Consider the following 18,301-nt stretch of genomic DNA (forward strand, 5'->3'; position numbering starts at 1 on the left):
TCTCAAACACAAATATGCTCCCACATTCACACTCTGCGTTCTCTTCCTTGTGTGCTGCGTTTTAATGGGAGGGTTAAACAGCAACAGATGGCTTTTCTCACTGCCAACAGAATCTGTCCTCAGGGCCAGATCGCCACGTGGAGGGAAGCTGCTGGTAAACTTCAGATGATCCTTTGAAAGTTAGATTTTTTACTCAAATCTAAAATTTTCACAGCTTGCTACACAGCTGTGTTCCTGTTTGGACTACATTGCCTTTATACAATATGTAGCTTTCTGTCTCATAACACTCTAGCATTAAGCACCATATGATCTGCTGAATATGAATATATATATATATAGGTTTTGTTTGCCTCAGCCATATAAGGCTTTTTATATAGGCTGCCAGATCCTTGCTGACTAGCACTTTTCATGCCATAATGCAAAGCAGTTTAAAGAATTATTGGTTTAATCCCTGTCATGTGATTTATGGGGGGGGGGGGGGGGGGGCAGCATAACCTAAGGCAGAGGAAAAGGAGGTATAGAAATCCCTAATTAAAAAAACCTGTATGCATGAAAGTGTATATGTTTCTATCATAGTGTTGAAAGATAACATAAATCTCTCTTGTGCAGATGAAGAAGACAAGTAGGCCCATATGTTGTTAAATAGATTGGATCATGAAGAATTAGGGTCCATAATTATAATTAATACTGTGTGAACACGTTTAGACACACCTCTGCTTAAACAGGATGTTTGAACACAAAAAACTGTCTTGACCTGTTTCCTTGACTTGTCCCCGTTTTCAGTCAATCAGTGCTACAATAACAGCTGTACTTGTAGGTATAATACCTTAATAAGGTCCTCCTTTAAATGAAACAATCTTTACATTGCTATTGGTCAGCAGCATCCTCTATGTCTGTGTTTGCTGGTTTAACACAATTGTGACCTATAGTCTTAGCTTAGCTTGTGACCCTAAATGGACTCCAAGTTGAACTCTTCTTGTGACCTTTTTTTAGTCTTTGTGTTTCATTTGATTGTGTGTGGTATTTGGAGATAATGTTGCGTGTCCTTTCTATACACAAAGGCAACATTATTGACAGTCCTTAGAAATTGTGACTGACTGCAACCACAAGGTTGGTACTTGCATATGCACCAAAACAGTATGCAGTGTGCTGCAGTAGTATATGACATCAGCCATGGACAGACACACACACTTGCACACTTGGATGAGCTCATTATCTCCTGGCGGGGATAAGAATCTCCGTTAATTAGCAATATCTCCATTAACCCAACAAAAACACCTGAACATGGAACCAGACAGAGAACAGCCAAGTGAGAAAGATACACGCTTTCTTTAGTGAGTCGCTTTTCATTCACATCAATTCATAACTTACTAACTAAAGGATCACATGGTAAGGAGGGATACAATTCTGGGGGGGCAACAACTTTTAAAGTAAACCTTTTGATCTAACAACAGAAAAGAGCTGCATCATTATCATTGTTAGTGATTTCAGGCTCCAGACTCTGGCCCCTAAAATGTATGCCTCTGATTAGCACCAAAATCGGAGCCTGGCCAAATAATACACCTATCAATGATTAACAACCGATGTTATTCGGGATCGCTTGTAAGGTAGGATATCCCTGGCATAACACAGAACTATAATAAAGACTAATTTAGGGGAAATAGTGACGAAGGAGCATGTAAAATTTCCTCTGTGTTAAACAAAAACAAAACATTAAATGTATCTACATTTGACAAATAATTACCAGTGATCCATCTTCATCGAAAACTCACAATACCAATAAGTAAATAGGCCTACTTCACAGTTAAGTATGTAAAATCCCTGTGTTTAATATTCGGCTTAAACAAGGGTGTGTAATTTTAAAGTATTCTTCACACTGTGCTCCTGAGCTTCCATCGGGTGACACCTTCAGGTCCTCTGTAAACAGAGGCTCTAAAACCAATGATTTCTATCCACCCCAAAGGTTTTATTTGCACAGACAGATGAACCAGAGCACCTCTGGAATTAAACAGGCCTTGTATTCAAAATACAAATGTTGTCAAACCAAGAGAAGGTTAGCAAAGTTGTCAACCCAGTCAGGGTTGTATTTAACTATTGATTGAGTAGATGTCATCAATGATGTTAATGATCACAACCATGAATGCTGGTTGAGAATTTACATTCAGCACATCGATCTTTAAATGGCCTGCGTATCTCTGTGGGGCAGTTTATTTTGAGAAATGGGAAGTTAAATTAAACAAAGTAACTAATTTGTTGATGGGTTAATGTACAAGAAGTATCTAATGTGTGTGTGTGTATGTGTGAGAGAGAGAGTCAGTGGGGGGATGGGTGGGGTAAAGAGCTATGGTAATCTGCTGGATTCGCACGGGCCTTACCCCACCCTGCCCGAGGCTACTCCACACTAAACCATGCTGCCCTAATCACCAGGTCAAGGGGTCTGACTTTGAGAGATAGTGGAGTTGCAACTCACACAAGGACACTTGTGCTGACTGTCCTGATGTCACATTATAACATTATATCCCTTAACATGAAAGGGAACCACATCAAAGACGATTATAGGAAAGTGTGGACAAACGAGTATACAAAGTAGTTGGCTGTTGAAAAAAAGCGGACTGCCAAGATCAAAAGTAACATGCTTGGTTTTACGTTTGAGCGCTATATAATAATTTATTCACCTCACAAAAATTTGAATAATTTGTACAAAAATTAGTAGCCTATATACGCCAATAAATGCAAACGCAGTTCAGTATCTTAGATAATGTGGATGTTTATTGACCTGTATCTCAATTAAACCGAGTTCACACTCAAGTATAGTCTACAAAAGCAAGAGTTTCAGTAGGCAAGAATTAGTTATAACATGTCAGCAAAAACACAGCAGGCAGAGGCAGTTTTGCCAAAGGGGGTGACTATATGCGTGTTTGAGGGAGAGGCTGTGGGCTCACAGTGAAGAAACTAGTTACAAGGAAGTTTACTCCAATAAGGCTTAAAAACATCAACATGCTTGGTTGTGTAAATAAATAGTAAAACCCAATTGTAGGTTAAGAAAATCGTGGTACATTTTCTGTATGATATCTTCGAAAGCCAGTGGTGGACTAAATACTAACACATTTACTTCCATTCAACTAAATAAGTACAAAATCAGCAATACCACACACTCCCTTACATGTACAAGAATGAAGTAACATACTACTATACTAAACTATTACGTTGGTTAATGTTCTTAATCATTCCCACCACAGTCTAAAGCGCTATATGCTACACTTTTAAGTTAACTGAGGCTGGAAAGTGAGAAAGTAACAAGCTAACAGCAAATCGAGTCCAATCCAATTGCTGTCAGTCCTATAGGCAGCAGCTGTAGTCCCTCCCAGGGCCAGAGCGAGCACAGGGGAGACCGGGCTGCTAAATGCTCCAGCCTCAAAGGGACGATGGTGGAGGGCTGGTAAAGATGGCGGCGCTGTCTGAGGATGGGAGGTACGGATTAAATTGTGGCCAAGAGGGCGCAGATAGAGTCACCGTATTACACGTCAAATTGACCGAGACAGCGGTGAGAGCCATAGAGACCCACCAAAATTCTGTGGTGAGTGAAACGGCCGTTTATTTCAATAGAAACTGGCTAACGCTGTCAGGCTGACACAGCTCGTCTCAGCTGGGAAGCCCAACTGCCACGCATAGCTAAAGCTACAAAGTTAGCTAAGCTGTTGACAGAGCGACTTTCTACTGGGTTGTTTTTATTGTATTAGTCTTGTGTCATCAAATCAACCAACCGAATAAGTAAATGGAGTCTTGGCCTTATACTCTGGCCGGGTTTTACGAACTGACAAGCACGGTTTAATCCAGAAACCTGTTGGTGAAGTTATACACTCTTGACTAGCCAGCGTTAGCTCGAGCTACTTTAGTATGAATCCGCTGTGCTGTGCTGGCCATCCAGCCCAGCCAAATCCTTTTTTCTCTTGCCAAACTCACGTTACTTTGACCAAATTAGGAAAGTGGTCATTTCATATCGACGAATACGGTCGTCGCCCTGACACGTTTGGAAAAACTCAATAGTTTAATGTAAACGAGTAGCTAGTTAACCAAAAATAAAGTTTATAATTCGACGAGGTTGTAACGTTATTGGCAGGATCAGCGGCGGGGTGGAAATCTACGGATAAAGTGAGGCTAATGTAACTTGATAACAAGTTAGTGGTGCGGGCATGTCGGTCAGCTTACCATATGGTTAGAAGTTTTAACGAGTTGGAAAATGTCGCATCCCAACCTGGCAGCCGCTCAACCCTTTTTTTTTTTTTTATAGCGATTTAACACGATGTAATTATAAAAACGTTGAGTCAAACGACCTGCCACACTGTAGCTACAGGATGTGTGACACTAATTATAAGTTACGTTATGAGCAAGTGTATCACAGGCTTACACGGGACAAATATTTAATTTGGCCTTATTTGGCAAACGGTTTAAATCGTTTTGCATACTCCCAATTTATTTCAAGCTGCCCCAGGTGGCCAGCAGTTACACATTTAAGGTATATTTTAGCAATAAATGATCAATTTTTTAAGGTAATATGAGAAATTCTCTTCCTGTCAGTTTAATTTTGTTCAGAATACGATACCTCTCAACAGACTACCTCATCAAATGCACTGCATTTCACCCCTGAGCTTGACACCGCCGGTCATAATGAAGCTTTTGAAACTGGGTGCACTAATCGGTCACTGCATACCTGTGCAGATTAAATATAACTGGTTAATCTTGAACTATACAAATGGTGTAATCTTGTTGAGGTGCTACAAAGGTGACCTAATCTGGACCTCTGCAGTCTTGAGTCCTGGAGGCCTGAAGCCAAGCTACCTGACCTTAAGTCTGCCAACAACAACGCCATTACATAACGCACACTGACTGGGCCTAGATCTATGCTCTGGGCTGATGCACTGTATGGGGCTGTAGTGTTCAGAGGTCTCTGTGACTGCTTTTTATGGCACATGTGTGTCCGTATGTATGCCGCACACTAATCCCACCCCTGTACATGAAACCTTTGCTCACTGTCGGCCCCATATGATTAATAGAAATGTGGACCAATAGCACAATTTAAAATTATCATTCGATTAGTGTGTAACAACTGACAAACCGAGTGATCGCTAATTTGAAGGAATTCTTTTGTGACAGCCCATGCTAAAACCTTATTGGATGTGGTAATGTTGGTCTGTACGCTGCATTGAACGGCAGCCTGCCATCTCTTGCTGACAGAGCAGCCAAAACTGCCTGCTTTTTGTTTCTCTCTCCCTCTCAGTAATGTGTGTTGTAGCTCAACCAGTCATCAAACTATGGAAGCTGGCTATCTTTGTCTTTCTGTGGTGATGTGAAATGTGATCAGAACTGTGTGTGAGAGAGGACTGGTTGGTGTGTGTGTGAGTGAGTGTATGGACAGTGGGGGAAGGAGTCAGTCAGTGGCTTGGTGTAGCTTAGCTGTAACCATGACATGGTTCTTTTAATTCCGAAAAAAAGAGTACACATTTTATCCGCAACTTGTTTCATTTATGAGTGAGCATGCATATTTTGATGTCCAAGAATGCAGATAAGCTGTTATTAATAAAATGCACATTCCAGTCAAACAAATTAATTAAACATTTCAGAAGTCTATGACCATCTAGCCAACTGGTTCCTCGGCGTGAGCTGTGTGAATTAGCATGTCCTGAGCTTTTCCTTCCTGACCTATACTGCACCAGAGCAGCCACTGCATATTTGTGGCTCCATTTCAAGTAGCCACCAACGCAGACCTGCAAGCCTACATGAAGCAAAGACATTTCCCACATAACTTTTTCAAAACATTTGCTGTATTTGCGTGTTGTGCAAGTTCCACTGTTTGTGTTCAGATAGCAGCAAACCATTTTACTTAGCACTTACCTCTTAAAAAGAAGATAAACATTCCCGAGATCAATCCTCAATAAACAGAATATAGTAAGGTTTTTGACTAGTTGTCTGACGAAACAAGCAATTGGCATCACCTTGAGTTTAGCAAATTGGTGTGCTTTTTATTAACTATTTTCATATTTGCATTCTTATTAGCACAGAGCTGTTAACAGATTCACAGGCGTGAGAACAAATTCTCTTTCTGCAATGCTCCCACTTCAGGTTTTCTTCTTCTGCATTATAAATATTGATTCTTTTCACAGACGTGCATGTCGGCCATCACCTAGCTGTTGGCTGTAGTCCATTATGTTTAAGTGCCTTATTTAATAGATTTGTCAGTGCTTGGAAGTATGCTTGCTGTGACAGGACCCCAAGGATCTGCTGTTTCTACACCCAGTGTTCTGAAGTGTCAGTCAAATGGTGGGCATGTTCTACAGGTTCTGGACCGCTATTTTCTTGATGTAGCTATGCTTTGTTACATATTCAACTGGTATCACTCTCCCAATAATCCTTTTTATATTTCCAAGTGTTAGTAGGAGTTAAAGTCTTGTTTCTCCTCACTTTCAGAACGTACCTTCTTTGCAGCCAACAATACAATTCAAGGGACTCCAAGGGGTAAGTATTTATTTCCCCCTTCTTAAGATAAGGATCAGATAAGTGATCACATTGCAAATTGTGAATTCCAGATGTGGAATAATTAAAACCATTGTTCAGTTTATTGATACATTATTTATTTATTTATGAATTCCTCCATTAACTGTTATTGCCTCAGTTGTATTTATTGAGGCGGCCCTACATGAGTGTTTGAGAACCAATAAAAGCCCTGTACATTTTTTTAAAGCTAGTTTTTATGTGGTTATTAATTTAGGTTTGGTTGTATAGGCTGTGTCCTCCATGCTAATGTCTCTCTATGTCTGTTGAACTGTTCAGAGAGGCACACATTTCCGACCCTTCTTAAGTCTATATAGTTACTGGTGGACTGTTTTGCCCTGCCTGTTAGTCCATGATGCACATGACTCGCATACAGCTCTTCCTTAGCTGCTGAGACCTCAAGAGACCTTTCTGTCTCATGCTAGCTCAAAACATGTCCAAACATCGACCCATAGCTCAGAGGTAGACTCTGCCTCCGTACAATATGTGCATACACTGAACTGTATGGTGAAAACCCAGGTATGATTTGAAGGTGGTTTGGCATATGGTAGCTTTATGCTTTAAATAATATAACTTGTTTAAAAAAAAAATTGTTTTGTTTTCTTGTCCGTTTTCTTTTTACAGCGCATTAAAATTCCTAAGACAGATTCTTCATCAGACAACTTCCACAATTTTGATTTTTACCTGTCTAATGTTGGCAAGGACAACCCTCAGGGAAGCTTTGAGTGCATCCACCAGTATGTGTCGAGGTAATGGTAATCACTGTACAGCTGAATCAACTGTTACTGTCTTACCACACATCGCTAGAGGGTAATCCCTCTCTGCCTCACATTTCTGTCTCATACTCCCTCTTTTATTTCCAGCTCAGGGGCCTCACACCTGGCATTGTTGGCGACGGTACAGGACAAGGTCACGGTGTGTGCCACTAATGACTCCTACCAGGTGACCCGGGATCGCATGGCCCAGGCTGCGGAGGACACACGTGAACGTGGGACCAAAGTCATCAAGCCAGGGGGCCAGTACAGAGGTAAGTCTCTAGTCCAATCTCCCTTCCACACGTGCCGGTGTCTGATGCCAGGTTGCTACCCGGACACCAGCATGGCTTTACGTCCTATAAACACCCCTCCTCTCTTTTCAAACTTGGCCCCTTTTGAGGGACTGAATAGGCGAAAGCTGACGGCCTGACCCCATTCAAAGCCATTTTTGCTACTGACTCAGCCGTTTTGCCATCTCGGTCTTTTCCAGATTAACAGTCTGACTGATAAGGCCCAAAGGTTGCTGGTGAAGCTATTTCTGTTTTATTGACACATGGCTTGCCAGAATTACACTGAAAGTGTCACAGTACAGGCACTAAGTGCTGCTTGTGTTTAGCACTTATCACTTCCAACCAAGTAGGACTTAGTTTTCATGTTTCCCTTACACTTGATGAGTATAACGACATGTAGATAAGTTTCCTGTCCACTGAAGCTGAACTTTCTCCAGCATCTATTTCTCATTCAACTCTGGGCAGGTAGGGTAAGGAATCTGCAACAACACAACTCCATGATGTCTTTATGCCCATTTCCTGCCTTCTTGCCCTTCTTCTCTCTATTTTTAACATGATTTTTAGTCTAAGCAGAAACTCACGATTACAAAACAAATGCAGGCTCGAGGCACAGACAAATTTAACACAAACTGCCAGACAGGAAAGACACATTGCTGAGCAGGTGCACAAAACTGCTCACAATGAATGACTGTTACCATGCTTTTTCAGTTTCGGACCAAGATGATATAGTAAAGATAAAACAAATGAACATGCCAGTAAAGGAAACCACACAGACTACAGGAGTAATGTCACTTAGCCTCCTGTGGAAGTGGTCTCACAAACCACAGAGTAACACTGGATACATATTTTAATGTCTGCCTCAGTCATTATTAGGGATGCCTATATTCTATAATGCATGCAAACCTATAAAGTTTACTGTTAATTAAGCCAGATTAGATCTACACAGCACCAATAAAAAATTGGAGGACTCATGACTTTAAAAATTGTTTTACCTGCAAGCTGAATGCATTAAACTAAAACATGTAGCACTTGTTTCTCTCTTCTTGTTTGAAAACAAAATTTTGCTTCGTTCTTTTGTTTTATATTTTTTATCTTGATCATTTAAAAGGTATATAAATACAGTAGAGAACAAGGTTCTCACAAATTCTTGTGTGAATGAAAAGAAAATGCTGCTTCAGTCTTGCCTCACCCTCACCCTAACCCAAACTATTTGTTAGGTTTAGGTCTTTGCCAAAGATGTCCTTCTTAAAACAAGTATCAATAGTTAAGCTCAGTCCGCACACACTTTCTGCATGAGTTAAAACCTCCTCAGGCCTGTTAAAATTTGCATTTACTGGCCCAGATAGAAACTGGGAAACGAGAGGAGCAGCTGAGAAAAGGACTGGGACAGGAGCTTGTAGCAGCTGGTTTGGAGTGAGCACCCTTTTCACTAATGCAAAGGAGCCTTCAGGCTCTTGCTTTCACATGCTGTTCATGTCAGGGAACAGTTTGTAACTTGTATTTTTATCTCTATCATTGTAGCATGCATCTTTTAGTGAGACAACTGACTGCACAACCTCTGACATGTTGAAATCAATGTTACTATACTATTGTCCTGTACAAGTTGTACATACAGACTTATTTATTTCTGAAGGAGGAAACTTTGTTACATAAGATTTTCATTTCACCTGCAGCAGTGTGTCATTAGACAAGCTTACTCCTTTTTGCATTGCTTTCTCTGCTTTTTGATGTGGAGGGTCTTTTTCTCTAACTTTCTTCAACCAAAATCTCTTAAAGAGCTTTATTATTTCATATTGACCATGAAGTGGTATAGGGAAATGTGCAAACACCCTGACTAAGCTCATGGCGGCTCAGCCCCTCAGAACAGAGGTGTCTTGAGTTCTAACCACCAGAACACTTTAATGTAAATCAGTTTTCTCTATTTGTCTTAGGCTCCATCCACATTAGTACATTTTCATTTCAAAACGCCCTTTTTTGTTACATTTACACCAAGCATCCACATGTTCCCTTTGAATCCCTAAAACAGAGATTTTTACCCATGTTCACTTATCAGTCATGACGTGTTCTTACCTGTTTCGTCAGGCCCCTAACACGTGACCCTCAGCCTAGATAACCAGTGCTTTATTCTATATTCTTAAACCTAAACCAACAAATACAACTATACACCTTCTGAATGTCTCCAGCACACCTCTGTCCCAGTGAGGAAAACATTTTTCATGCATAGTAACACTCGCCCAGCTCTCTGTCTGGGTTGTCGTCGGCGACAGCTTCAAACAAAAAAGCCCACACTGGCGTTTATTACAGCAGAATGAATACTTTTCTGTTGGCATCATAGGGAAAATGGAGCAAAGGCTCCACCAGTCAGTGTTTGTTCTTGGCATGTCAGATTCTAAAGGGTCCCCACCGTTCATATTGTCCCCACAGCAGTGGCCTCTCTCTGGCTGACCAAAAAAAATTGGAATCAGACTCGATGTTCTTAAGTTCCTGTTTGTATTGGCTTCAGTAATGAGTTTACAAAAAAAAAGTATAACGACGATGATGAACTTTCCTGCGTAGAAGAAGAGACCTTTAACATTGACTTTACTTTCTGTTTCTAGGAAAGAAAGTCCATATCCGTAAGCCGGCGCTATCGGGCCAAGACGTGGTCCCAGAGCGCAAGCGCTCCACACCCATCAATCCAGCCAACACTATTCGCAAGTGCCTTTCCAATAACCCTGTGTCCCAGCGGCCGTTCCGGGATCGCATCATCCACCTGCTGGCACTCAGGTCCTACAAGAAGCTGGAAGTGCTCGCCCGTCTGCAGCGGGATGGTATCAACCAGAAGGACCGGAGCTCATTGGGGACCACCCTGCAACAGGTACTGTACGGTAGTGCTGGGCAGTATGACCAAAAATGTATATCACGGTATTTTTCAAAATGATATCGGTTTCACGGTATTTGACGGTATTTTTTTTTTCAAGCACGACTGGGTGTTAACCTAATTTTCTAATAATTTAGAGAATAATTACTGCAGTAAATTGGCTTGGACTGACATATTTTAATGTCATAAGGAGTGAATATTGTAGAAAAACATTAATGTCCACACTAGCATTAATGATGTGAAGGAATCAGAATGCATGACTGTTGCAGTCAAAATACAGAACCCTTTATTGTTTTGCAACTTGAAAAAACATCTTTTGTAAACCAACTGGCTACACAATGTAAACAATACGTCTCCTGTAACTGCAATATGAAGACTTCTTTATCCACTGGACATCAATTAAGGCGACATCCATAAATAATATTGAAACAAATAAATTAAAAAAATAAATAGTTCCACAGTTTGCTTTTCTTGTCGTAGGCAGTCCCCCTAGCAAACGCGTCTTTGAGTGACATTTGACCCGTCTCTTCTCCCGCAGTGCGAACAGCGGCTACAACTTTAGCCCGACGGCATTTGCAGAATATTGTTGTTTGTTCGACGTCGATTTTTTAAAGCCGAAGAATTTCCAAACAGCAGACACGGCTCCTCTTTTCGGCACAAGTTCTTCTGTTTCATTGCTTGCTCGTTCGGAACTTTCGGCGAAAGTTTCGGCGAAAAAAAGAAATGGATAAACACGGCGAAAGTTTCGGCAAAAAGAAACTTTCGCCGTGTTTATCTATTTTTTCACCGCATCTTACGCTCAACACAGGCTGTGCTCTCGCATGCTGCTTGTTTGGTGCAGCTGCTAAACAGCCCCCTCTCAAACAATGTCCGGCGGCGCGACGTTCCGCCGCTCTGCGTTCCCGACGTTCATACGCTACACACTCACCGGTATTGGGGTATATGAAAAATGCATATCATAAACAAAAAAACCACCGGTATTCGGTATGAACCGGTATACCGCCCAGCACTACTGTACGGGTTCGGTTTTGTGGCTTTTCTTTAAATGTCATTATATGCCTTGTCAGTACTGAGAATGCAACTTAAAATGGCAGCGACACAGTTATTCGTTTTTACACGTTCTCCATCATGCAGACAATTCCAGAAATAATAACCTCTTTTTACAAAAGCTGTAGGTATTTCACTTGTTCTTTGGGTGTCTAATTTGTTCACTTTACCCTTCTTAAGCATGAGCTTGAGATACACAAATCTGTTGGCGTAAATACGGTTCATAGAATAAAGATTTCATACAATTTGACAAGAAACGAGCCCATTGATCATTGAACATTATTTGCATGCACAGATGTTAGAATCGGATGTCTCTGTACATGTATAGTACTTCTGTTTTGATTCTTGGGGTCAAGTTTTGTTCCAAAAGCAAGTTCTCATTTCATCAATTTCATAACAAAACCTTAAGTCAGGTGGCAGCTTCTCATTTCCATATTTAAATATTCAGTTCTTTTTGATGAAGGGAAATTTCTAAATGTACATTTTCTGGAAGTTGTGAATCAAATCAGAATTAATGTATTGATTCTCTTTTTTTTTCTGCTCCACAACTACTTCTCGTACTGTCAGTTTAACTTTTAAACTGTGTGTGTCTGTGTGTACGTAACAGGTGGCAAACCTCAACCCCAAAGACAACACATACTCATTGAAGGACTTTATTTATCGTGATGTCCAGCGAGACTGGCCTGGCTACTCTGAAGATGAGAAGTCACAGGTTGAACGGATCCTGGCTCGGTACAGAAATGCCTATTAAACATTCTATTTTCTCTATTTTAAATGCATAAATGGTTGAACTTGCACTTAAGTGTAAATAATACTTAAAAAAGCCCTGAAGGGTAATGGTGGTTGTTTATTTAAATGTCCCAAGTGAAGGATAAAAGCCAACTGTAATGTTAGTTACCGTGGATCTCAATGTTTGTTTTGCTCCAACCTTTCAAGTTCTTTATGGATTCTAAAGGCCTGACCAACATGTTTAATGTATTTTCTTGCTTGTAGAATCCTTTGCAGAGTAGATTCTTTAACATTTTGAATTGTGTGTTTACATCAATATACCACTGACACCACTCTTTCCTTTCCTGAACAGTAAATTAGGTCTTCCTAATGAGAACCTCTCGTCAAGCAGTTCTCCCAAAGACATCGTCCCCACATCCCCCCAGGTATCTGAGCAAACACACACTAACGCACATGCACACATACCAAAGTATGCCATTTATCAGATTAATTCTGGGTGTTTTCTTCCAGAAGCGCCAGGCAGACTTTGACTTTATTGATCCTTTGGCACCCAAGAAAGCCCGCATATCCCACCTCAGCAATCGAGGGCCAGCCACATCTACATCCTCCTCTGACCGGCGTGAGGACGAGGGCAGCCCCAGCTCTAAACGCTCGTCCGTTCCCGCCAATGTCACCTCAGGCCCTCCCACCCATCTCCCAATCTCATCCCACCCTCCTGCACCCTCTCACCAGCAGCCCAGCCCAGCCTCCAACTCCAATTCACCCAGCACCCCGGAGGGATGTGGCACCCAAGATCTGCCTACGGACCAGAGTTCCTCCTGCAGAGACCCTTCACCCAGCCCCTTCCCCTCTGATAGGACCGTGCAGGACCGCTATCGACACCCTGTCCCCAGACCAGCCACCTCCCCTAGTCCTCCTCCGCCCCCTCCTCCTCTACCTCCGCCTCCTCCATGCACCTCACTCACGGTTACCTCCACTGTCCTCACCAGCCCTCCTTTGTCCAGTATTAACAACAAGAAATTTAAGAAGAAATCCAAGAAGCACAAAGATAAGGATCGCGAGAGGGAGAAAGGGAAAAGAACGGAAAAGGGTAGTCCTCCCAGTGTAGCAGAGCAGGGTGAAGAGACTCGTAGAGCCAAAAAGAAGCGCAATGCTGAAGACGATAAACGAGAAGTTATCGACAAGAATCCTCACAAAGAACAAGGTGTGTTGGTGTCCTAATGAATGATTGATTATCAACATCCCTTAATTCCAGACTGAAATGACCATCAGGGCAGGGTTTAAAAAAAATAGATTCTTATTGATATATATATCTTTATTTGAAAGGTCTGATATTGATTCATAATATTTTTAAATCAGTCATTTAATATAAGAGTGTGGGTCATGTTTAATATAAAGTGGATTAATGCAACTGCCTTTGGGTACATTTTTTGATGTAATAATAATAATACACCAGGTTAGACTTGTGTTTGCACAATTTGCAGTATTAGATCTCTAGCAATCTCTTTCATAACCAAACAAAATTGGTATTGAAACGAGAATCTCTAAATGTATCAATTGAATCAGGACTTTGTGAATCAAACGGATTCAGGAAATTAATAGCAATACCAAGCCCTAATGACCACACTTACCAATTACTCTCAAACGTTCCAGCTTGTCAGACACCACTTTGTTCTAATTAATTTCACTTATAACAAGGTTTATTTTGTCAATGAATCAGTTTGTGTTGAAATTTAGTTTTACGTGTAGTAATCGTATTTATTTTTTATATTAACACAACAAATTGATTGAGTGCATGTGGAGTTCAGTGTGGCCACGTGTTTACCCACTCCGAGTGGGGAAGAGAGCTTGTTTGAAGACACAAGAGGTGACATGTAATGCCACAAGTGATCTGACCTACTTATCCCTGTTGTCCACTTGTGATCATATCACCCAAGATGCGTGTTAATGCCAGGTCTGAACAGGGCCACGGTCACTCTGCTTACTGGGACACTTGATAGTCATGGTTGGTGTTATTACTAACACCTGTGCTTTTCCCACAAGGCCAAAAATAAATGTCTGTTTCTGGAAAAAAAACATATGGGATGATAATATTGCTCTGGGTCTGCTAGAAGCTGGTAATGTTTCACAAACATGTTGGCCACAAAAACTTAAAATGGAAATATATCAGATGGATGCGTTAAAAAAATAAATGTTTCATGTCTCGTCAGAATATTACGACACAGTTTGTTAGTGTCGTGCATCTTTAAAATCATATTAATACATCAGATAAGCCAATAGAGTACATTAAGTGTTCTTAAAATAGGATTTTAAGATTGATCTCAGCTCTTTTTTACTTTGTGGTCTGTAGTTGTGCTTTTAAATGATGTGGTTGTAGTTTGAGAGATTTTTTTTTCTAGAATATGTAATGGTAGGTTTCAAAATTGCTAATGAGCCAGGAGCCTCCAGATTCACTTATAAAATGAAATTCTAGATATATTTTTTAAATCGGGTTGCTAAATACAGTTGCTCATCCTCGACAGTGTTGGTTCTGTGCGTTATTAGTTTTTCAGTGCATCTTTTTTATTTTTTACATCTTTACACTTTCCTCTTTCCCCTCAAGACTCTTCAGATAAAGAGAAGCCAGTCCAATCTACTGAATTCTCCTCTACAATTGAGATGCCTGACTATGTAGTGTGAGTAACCTTGATGTTGCTCAAAGTTCACATTTTCCCACAGCGTGACCCTCCTTTACTTTTCAGGTCTGTCATTTCACAATTTGGAACATTTGACTAAATGGGATGTTGAAAATTAGGAAAAAACACAATGTGTTTTATTGTGCAGTCCACTACTTCTTTCTGTCTTGTACTAGATCTGTTTTGCACTTTAGAAGTAATTTGTAACGAGTGCAGGGCTCCATTGCACAAATGGAGAACGGTTGTTTCACAGATTTCTCACCTTTCTTTAACAATAACCTTTTTAGCGAGGCATATCAAAACAAGAGAAGTTGGAGGAAAGTTTGAGTTCATTCATTAAATGTCCTTTCCTGTATTTCCAGGAAGTACATGCCCATGGTGTCCATAGACCAGCGGCAAAGCTACAAGGATGACTTTAATGCAGAGTACGAGGAGTATCGCCTGCTGCACGCCCGCGTGGAGAATATCACCCGCCGCTTCACCGAGCTGGATACAAAGTGCCGGAAGCTGAATGCTGGCACCAAAGAATACCAGGTCACGGTGATGTATTAATCATTATAATTTTTCATTATTAATCAACATTCCATGTCTTTTTCTTGATCCACTGCGACCTGCAACCGCACGGCAGCACATTTGATTCGTGTTCAGTGTCCTCAGACATTCAGATATTACTTCAACGTTTTGATTTCTCTCTTAGCTAGATGTGGTATTGATTAGTTTTCACTCATACTGGTGAACGCGTTTGCTGCTACAAAGATACTCAATGCAAGTTATGCCATTTATGAATTTTAATATTTATTAGTGGATTTGTATTAAAAGTGATTATTCTTATTTTTACAGAAGGTGCAAGAAGAAGTCTTGAAAGAGTACAAAAAGATGAAACAAGTGAGTATGACTTCGGTCCGATAAGAACTTTTTTTCGTCCTATAAACCGAAAAACTTTGTTTCCTATATTTGCTTTTTTTTTCTGTTTTATTTTGTCGAACACAACGGGCTTTGCTGTTGTGGTGATATGCCGTCCGTTTGTTTTACAGCACAGCCCCAATTACCACAAGGAGAAACAGCGCTGCGAGTACCTGCACAACAAGTTGGCTCACATCAAGCGACTAATAGCTGATTTTGACCAGCGCCGAGCCCAGTCCTGGTGCTGAGAGCGCAGCACAACTTCTTCACTAATCAGTATTGAGAAAGGAGTGTCAAACCAGGAGGGGGTGTCCACCTGGCTGTTATTTATTAACACCCCTTCAGTTACTGCCTCCACAACAGCCCCCACGTCTCTCCCTTCCCCTTTCCCATCATCCTTTTTCATTCCTTGCTTCTTTTATGATCTTTGATTCCACTGGCTTCTTTGTTGCCTGCAATCTTGAAAAGCTCACTTTAACTTTATCTCCTTCTTTTGCTTTTTCTTAGTTTCTTCTCAATGAGCTCCTGTGGAATTGTATACCACTGGACAAGTGGAAGAGGCTGCCAGCATGTGTGAAGGGGTTTGGGGGGCGGGGGGGATTTCAACTATTCTAACCTTTGATGGACTTTATCTTCAGGCAAAAAAAAAGAACAAAAAAAAGTATTTTGAGCATCAGAGAAAATATTAACTTGTATTTAAGTATAAAAAATGAAAAAGAAAGAGGGAGATCTATTTATTTTGGGACTCATAGTGCAAAAAAGAGTCCAAAGATGATATATAGTTTAACTTTTGTTGAAAACAATGCAAAAAAAATTACCGCAGGCCTTATATGTTTTGATTTTGTGAAGCCATTTTGCACGCAAGATCCAATATGTCATCTCATTTGGCAAAGATGTCTCTTCTGCCTCATTTCCTCTCTTTCATTAAAAAAAAAACTGTACTGGATAACCTTGCTTCAACACAATAAGGTTTGAGGCTGACGGGGAAGGAAATGAGACAGGCTGGAGAAATCTCCTGAGCTGATTGAGAAGCAACAACAGTATGTTTGCATGGATTGTGAAAAATAGTTGTAATGGCCATGTGGGGTGGTGAGGGTGGGGAACTAAAGGAATACGACCCCATGTCAGTAGGGGGCAGTATTCCCTGCACCATCAGTGTTTAGTGTTCACGGTGCATTTTGGGTGCCTTAAGGTGTTTACACTCGGAAACGTTGAGTATGGCCGACCCATAGGGTCCACAGGCTACACAAAGGAACTATAACTGCCTAGAAACAGGTTGTGTGTGTGTGTGTGTGTGTGTGTGAGATTGAGAGTATGTGTGTGTGTGTGTGTGTGTACCTGTCGGAGTGGTGAAGGAAAGAAGGGATGTTAAGTCTGGAAGGAGTGTTACAAATTGTTTGAGTGTATGCGTGTTTGTATGGTTGTGAATCATGTGGAGTGACAGGTGTAAGGAAAAAATGTGGAGAAAAAAAGTGAGAAACAAGAAAAACAAACAAAAAAAAAAAGCTGCTATGGTGTTTGACCAGCCAGAGGACTCAGGATCAACCTGGCTGAAGTAACAATACCTGATCTTAATTGAAGAGAGATAGAAGATCCTTATTTTCCCATTATGGTTCATCTCTAGACCCTGGTAAAGGACTGCGCCCACCTTTTTCAGCTTTATCCAGCGGCAAACAGCCTGTGTTTCTGTTTTAGAAAGGAGCAAAACAGTGTCATCCACCAGAGAAAAAATCTGTATTATGATTTCAAATTGTGTTTGATTCTCAGTTTGAGTTCTGCAGAGCAGTGAACCATTTTTTTCTTTTTTCTTTTTCAAACATTGATATGGATTTAATTCAATGGATGGATGAATGGCTTCTGTGAAAAGTCTTTATTTCAACAAGGGAAAATTGTTTACAAACCTGTGTTAGAATGTTTGCCAAAAATTAAACACATTTCTGGTACTGCATCCATGGAGTACACTTTCTGATTGGTGCAAATTTAGGAGACATTAACACTGCAGTCTGTGTCTCTCGTTGCAATTGAGGCTGTGGAGATGAACTGAGTCACTGCCCTGAGAAAGATCAACAATTTAAAGGTGGTAACTATTGTTGTGGTCAGCCTCTTCTCGGCAGTCTGGTCCGATTATACATCCAGCTAGTGCGGACCAGGAAGAGTACTGGAAAAAGTGTAGCCCCAGTTTTCACTCCTAGAAACCGAGATTAAAGTAACTATTGGCCGATTCTATTTCGCATATTTTGGTTGTGGCATACTGTCAAATAGTCAGTTTCTGCAGCAGACTGGCTGTTTTGTTCAGCTGTCCATCAATGTAACGTCGGAATGGACCCGACTTAACTTACTTGACTCCCAATGTCTTTTGGACAAACAGTCAGCACTTGTGTCTTGGATGTGTCACCACGGATACGAAATATCCACGAGAGTTCAGGCTCTACTTTAGATTTACACTTAAGACTTACACTACAGGGTCAGTGTTTTTGGTTAATTGTTCCCCCT

General features: G+C 40.9%; 2 protein-coding genes across 2 annotated transcripts in view; both read left to right on the forward strand.

Moving 5' to 3' along the window:
• The window catches only part of nudt2 (nudix (nucleoside diphosphate linked moiety X)-type motif 2), an 89,413-nt gene that overhangs the window by 36,487 nt on the left and 34,625 nt on the right, over positions 1–18,301 (forward strand). The gene's annotated exons all lie outside the window — the stretch shown is intronic.
• Positions 3,392–16,730, forward strand: ell2 (elongation factor for RNA polymerase II 2). The gene is made up of 12 exons (XM_084039354.1): positions 3,392–3,577; positions 6,466–6,513; positions 7,174–7,298; positions 7,413–7,576; positions 10,192–10,451; positions 12,109–12,233; positions 12,583–12,655; positions 12,741–13,434; positions 14,833–14,905; positions 15,268–15,439; positions 15,746–15,790; positions 15,940–16,730. The coding sequence occupies exons 1-12, from the start codon at positions 3,404–3,406 to the stop codon at positions 16,054–16,056; spliced, it is 2,070 nt and encodes a 689-aa protein (XP_083895480.1). The 5' UTR covers positions 3,392–3,403; the 3' UTR covers positions 16,057–16,730.

Source organism: Eutrigla gurnardus (genome assembly GCF_963514095.1).
Source record: "Eutrigla gurnardus genome assembly, chromosome: 2".
Lineage (NCBI taxonomy): Eukaryota > Metazoa > Chordata > Actinopteri > Perciformes > Triglidae > Eutrigla > Eutrigla gurnardus.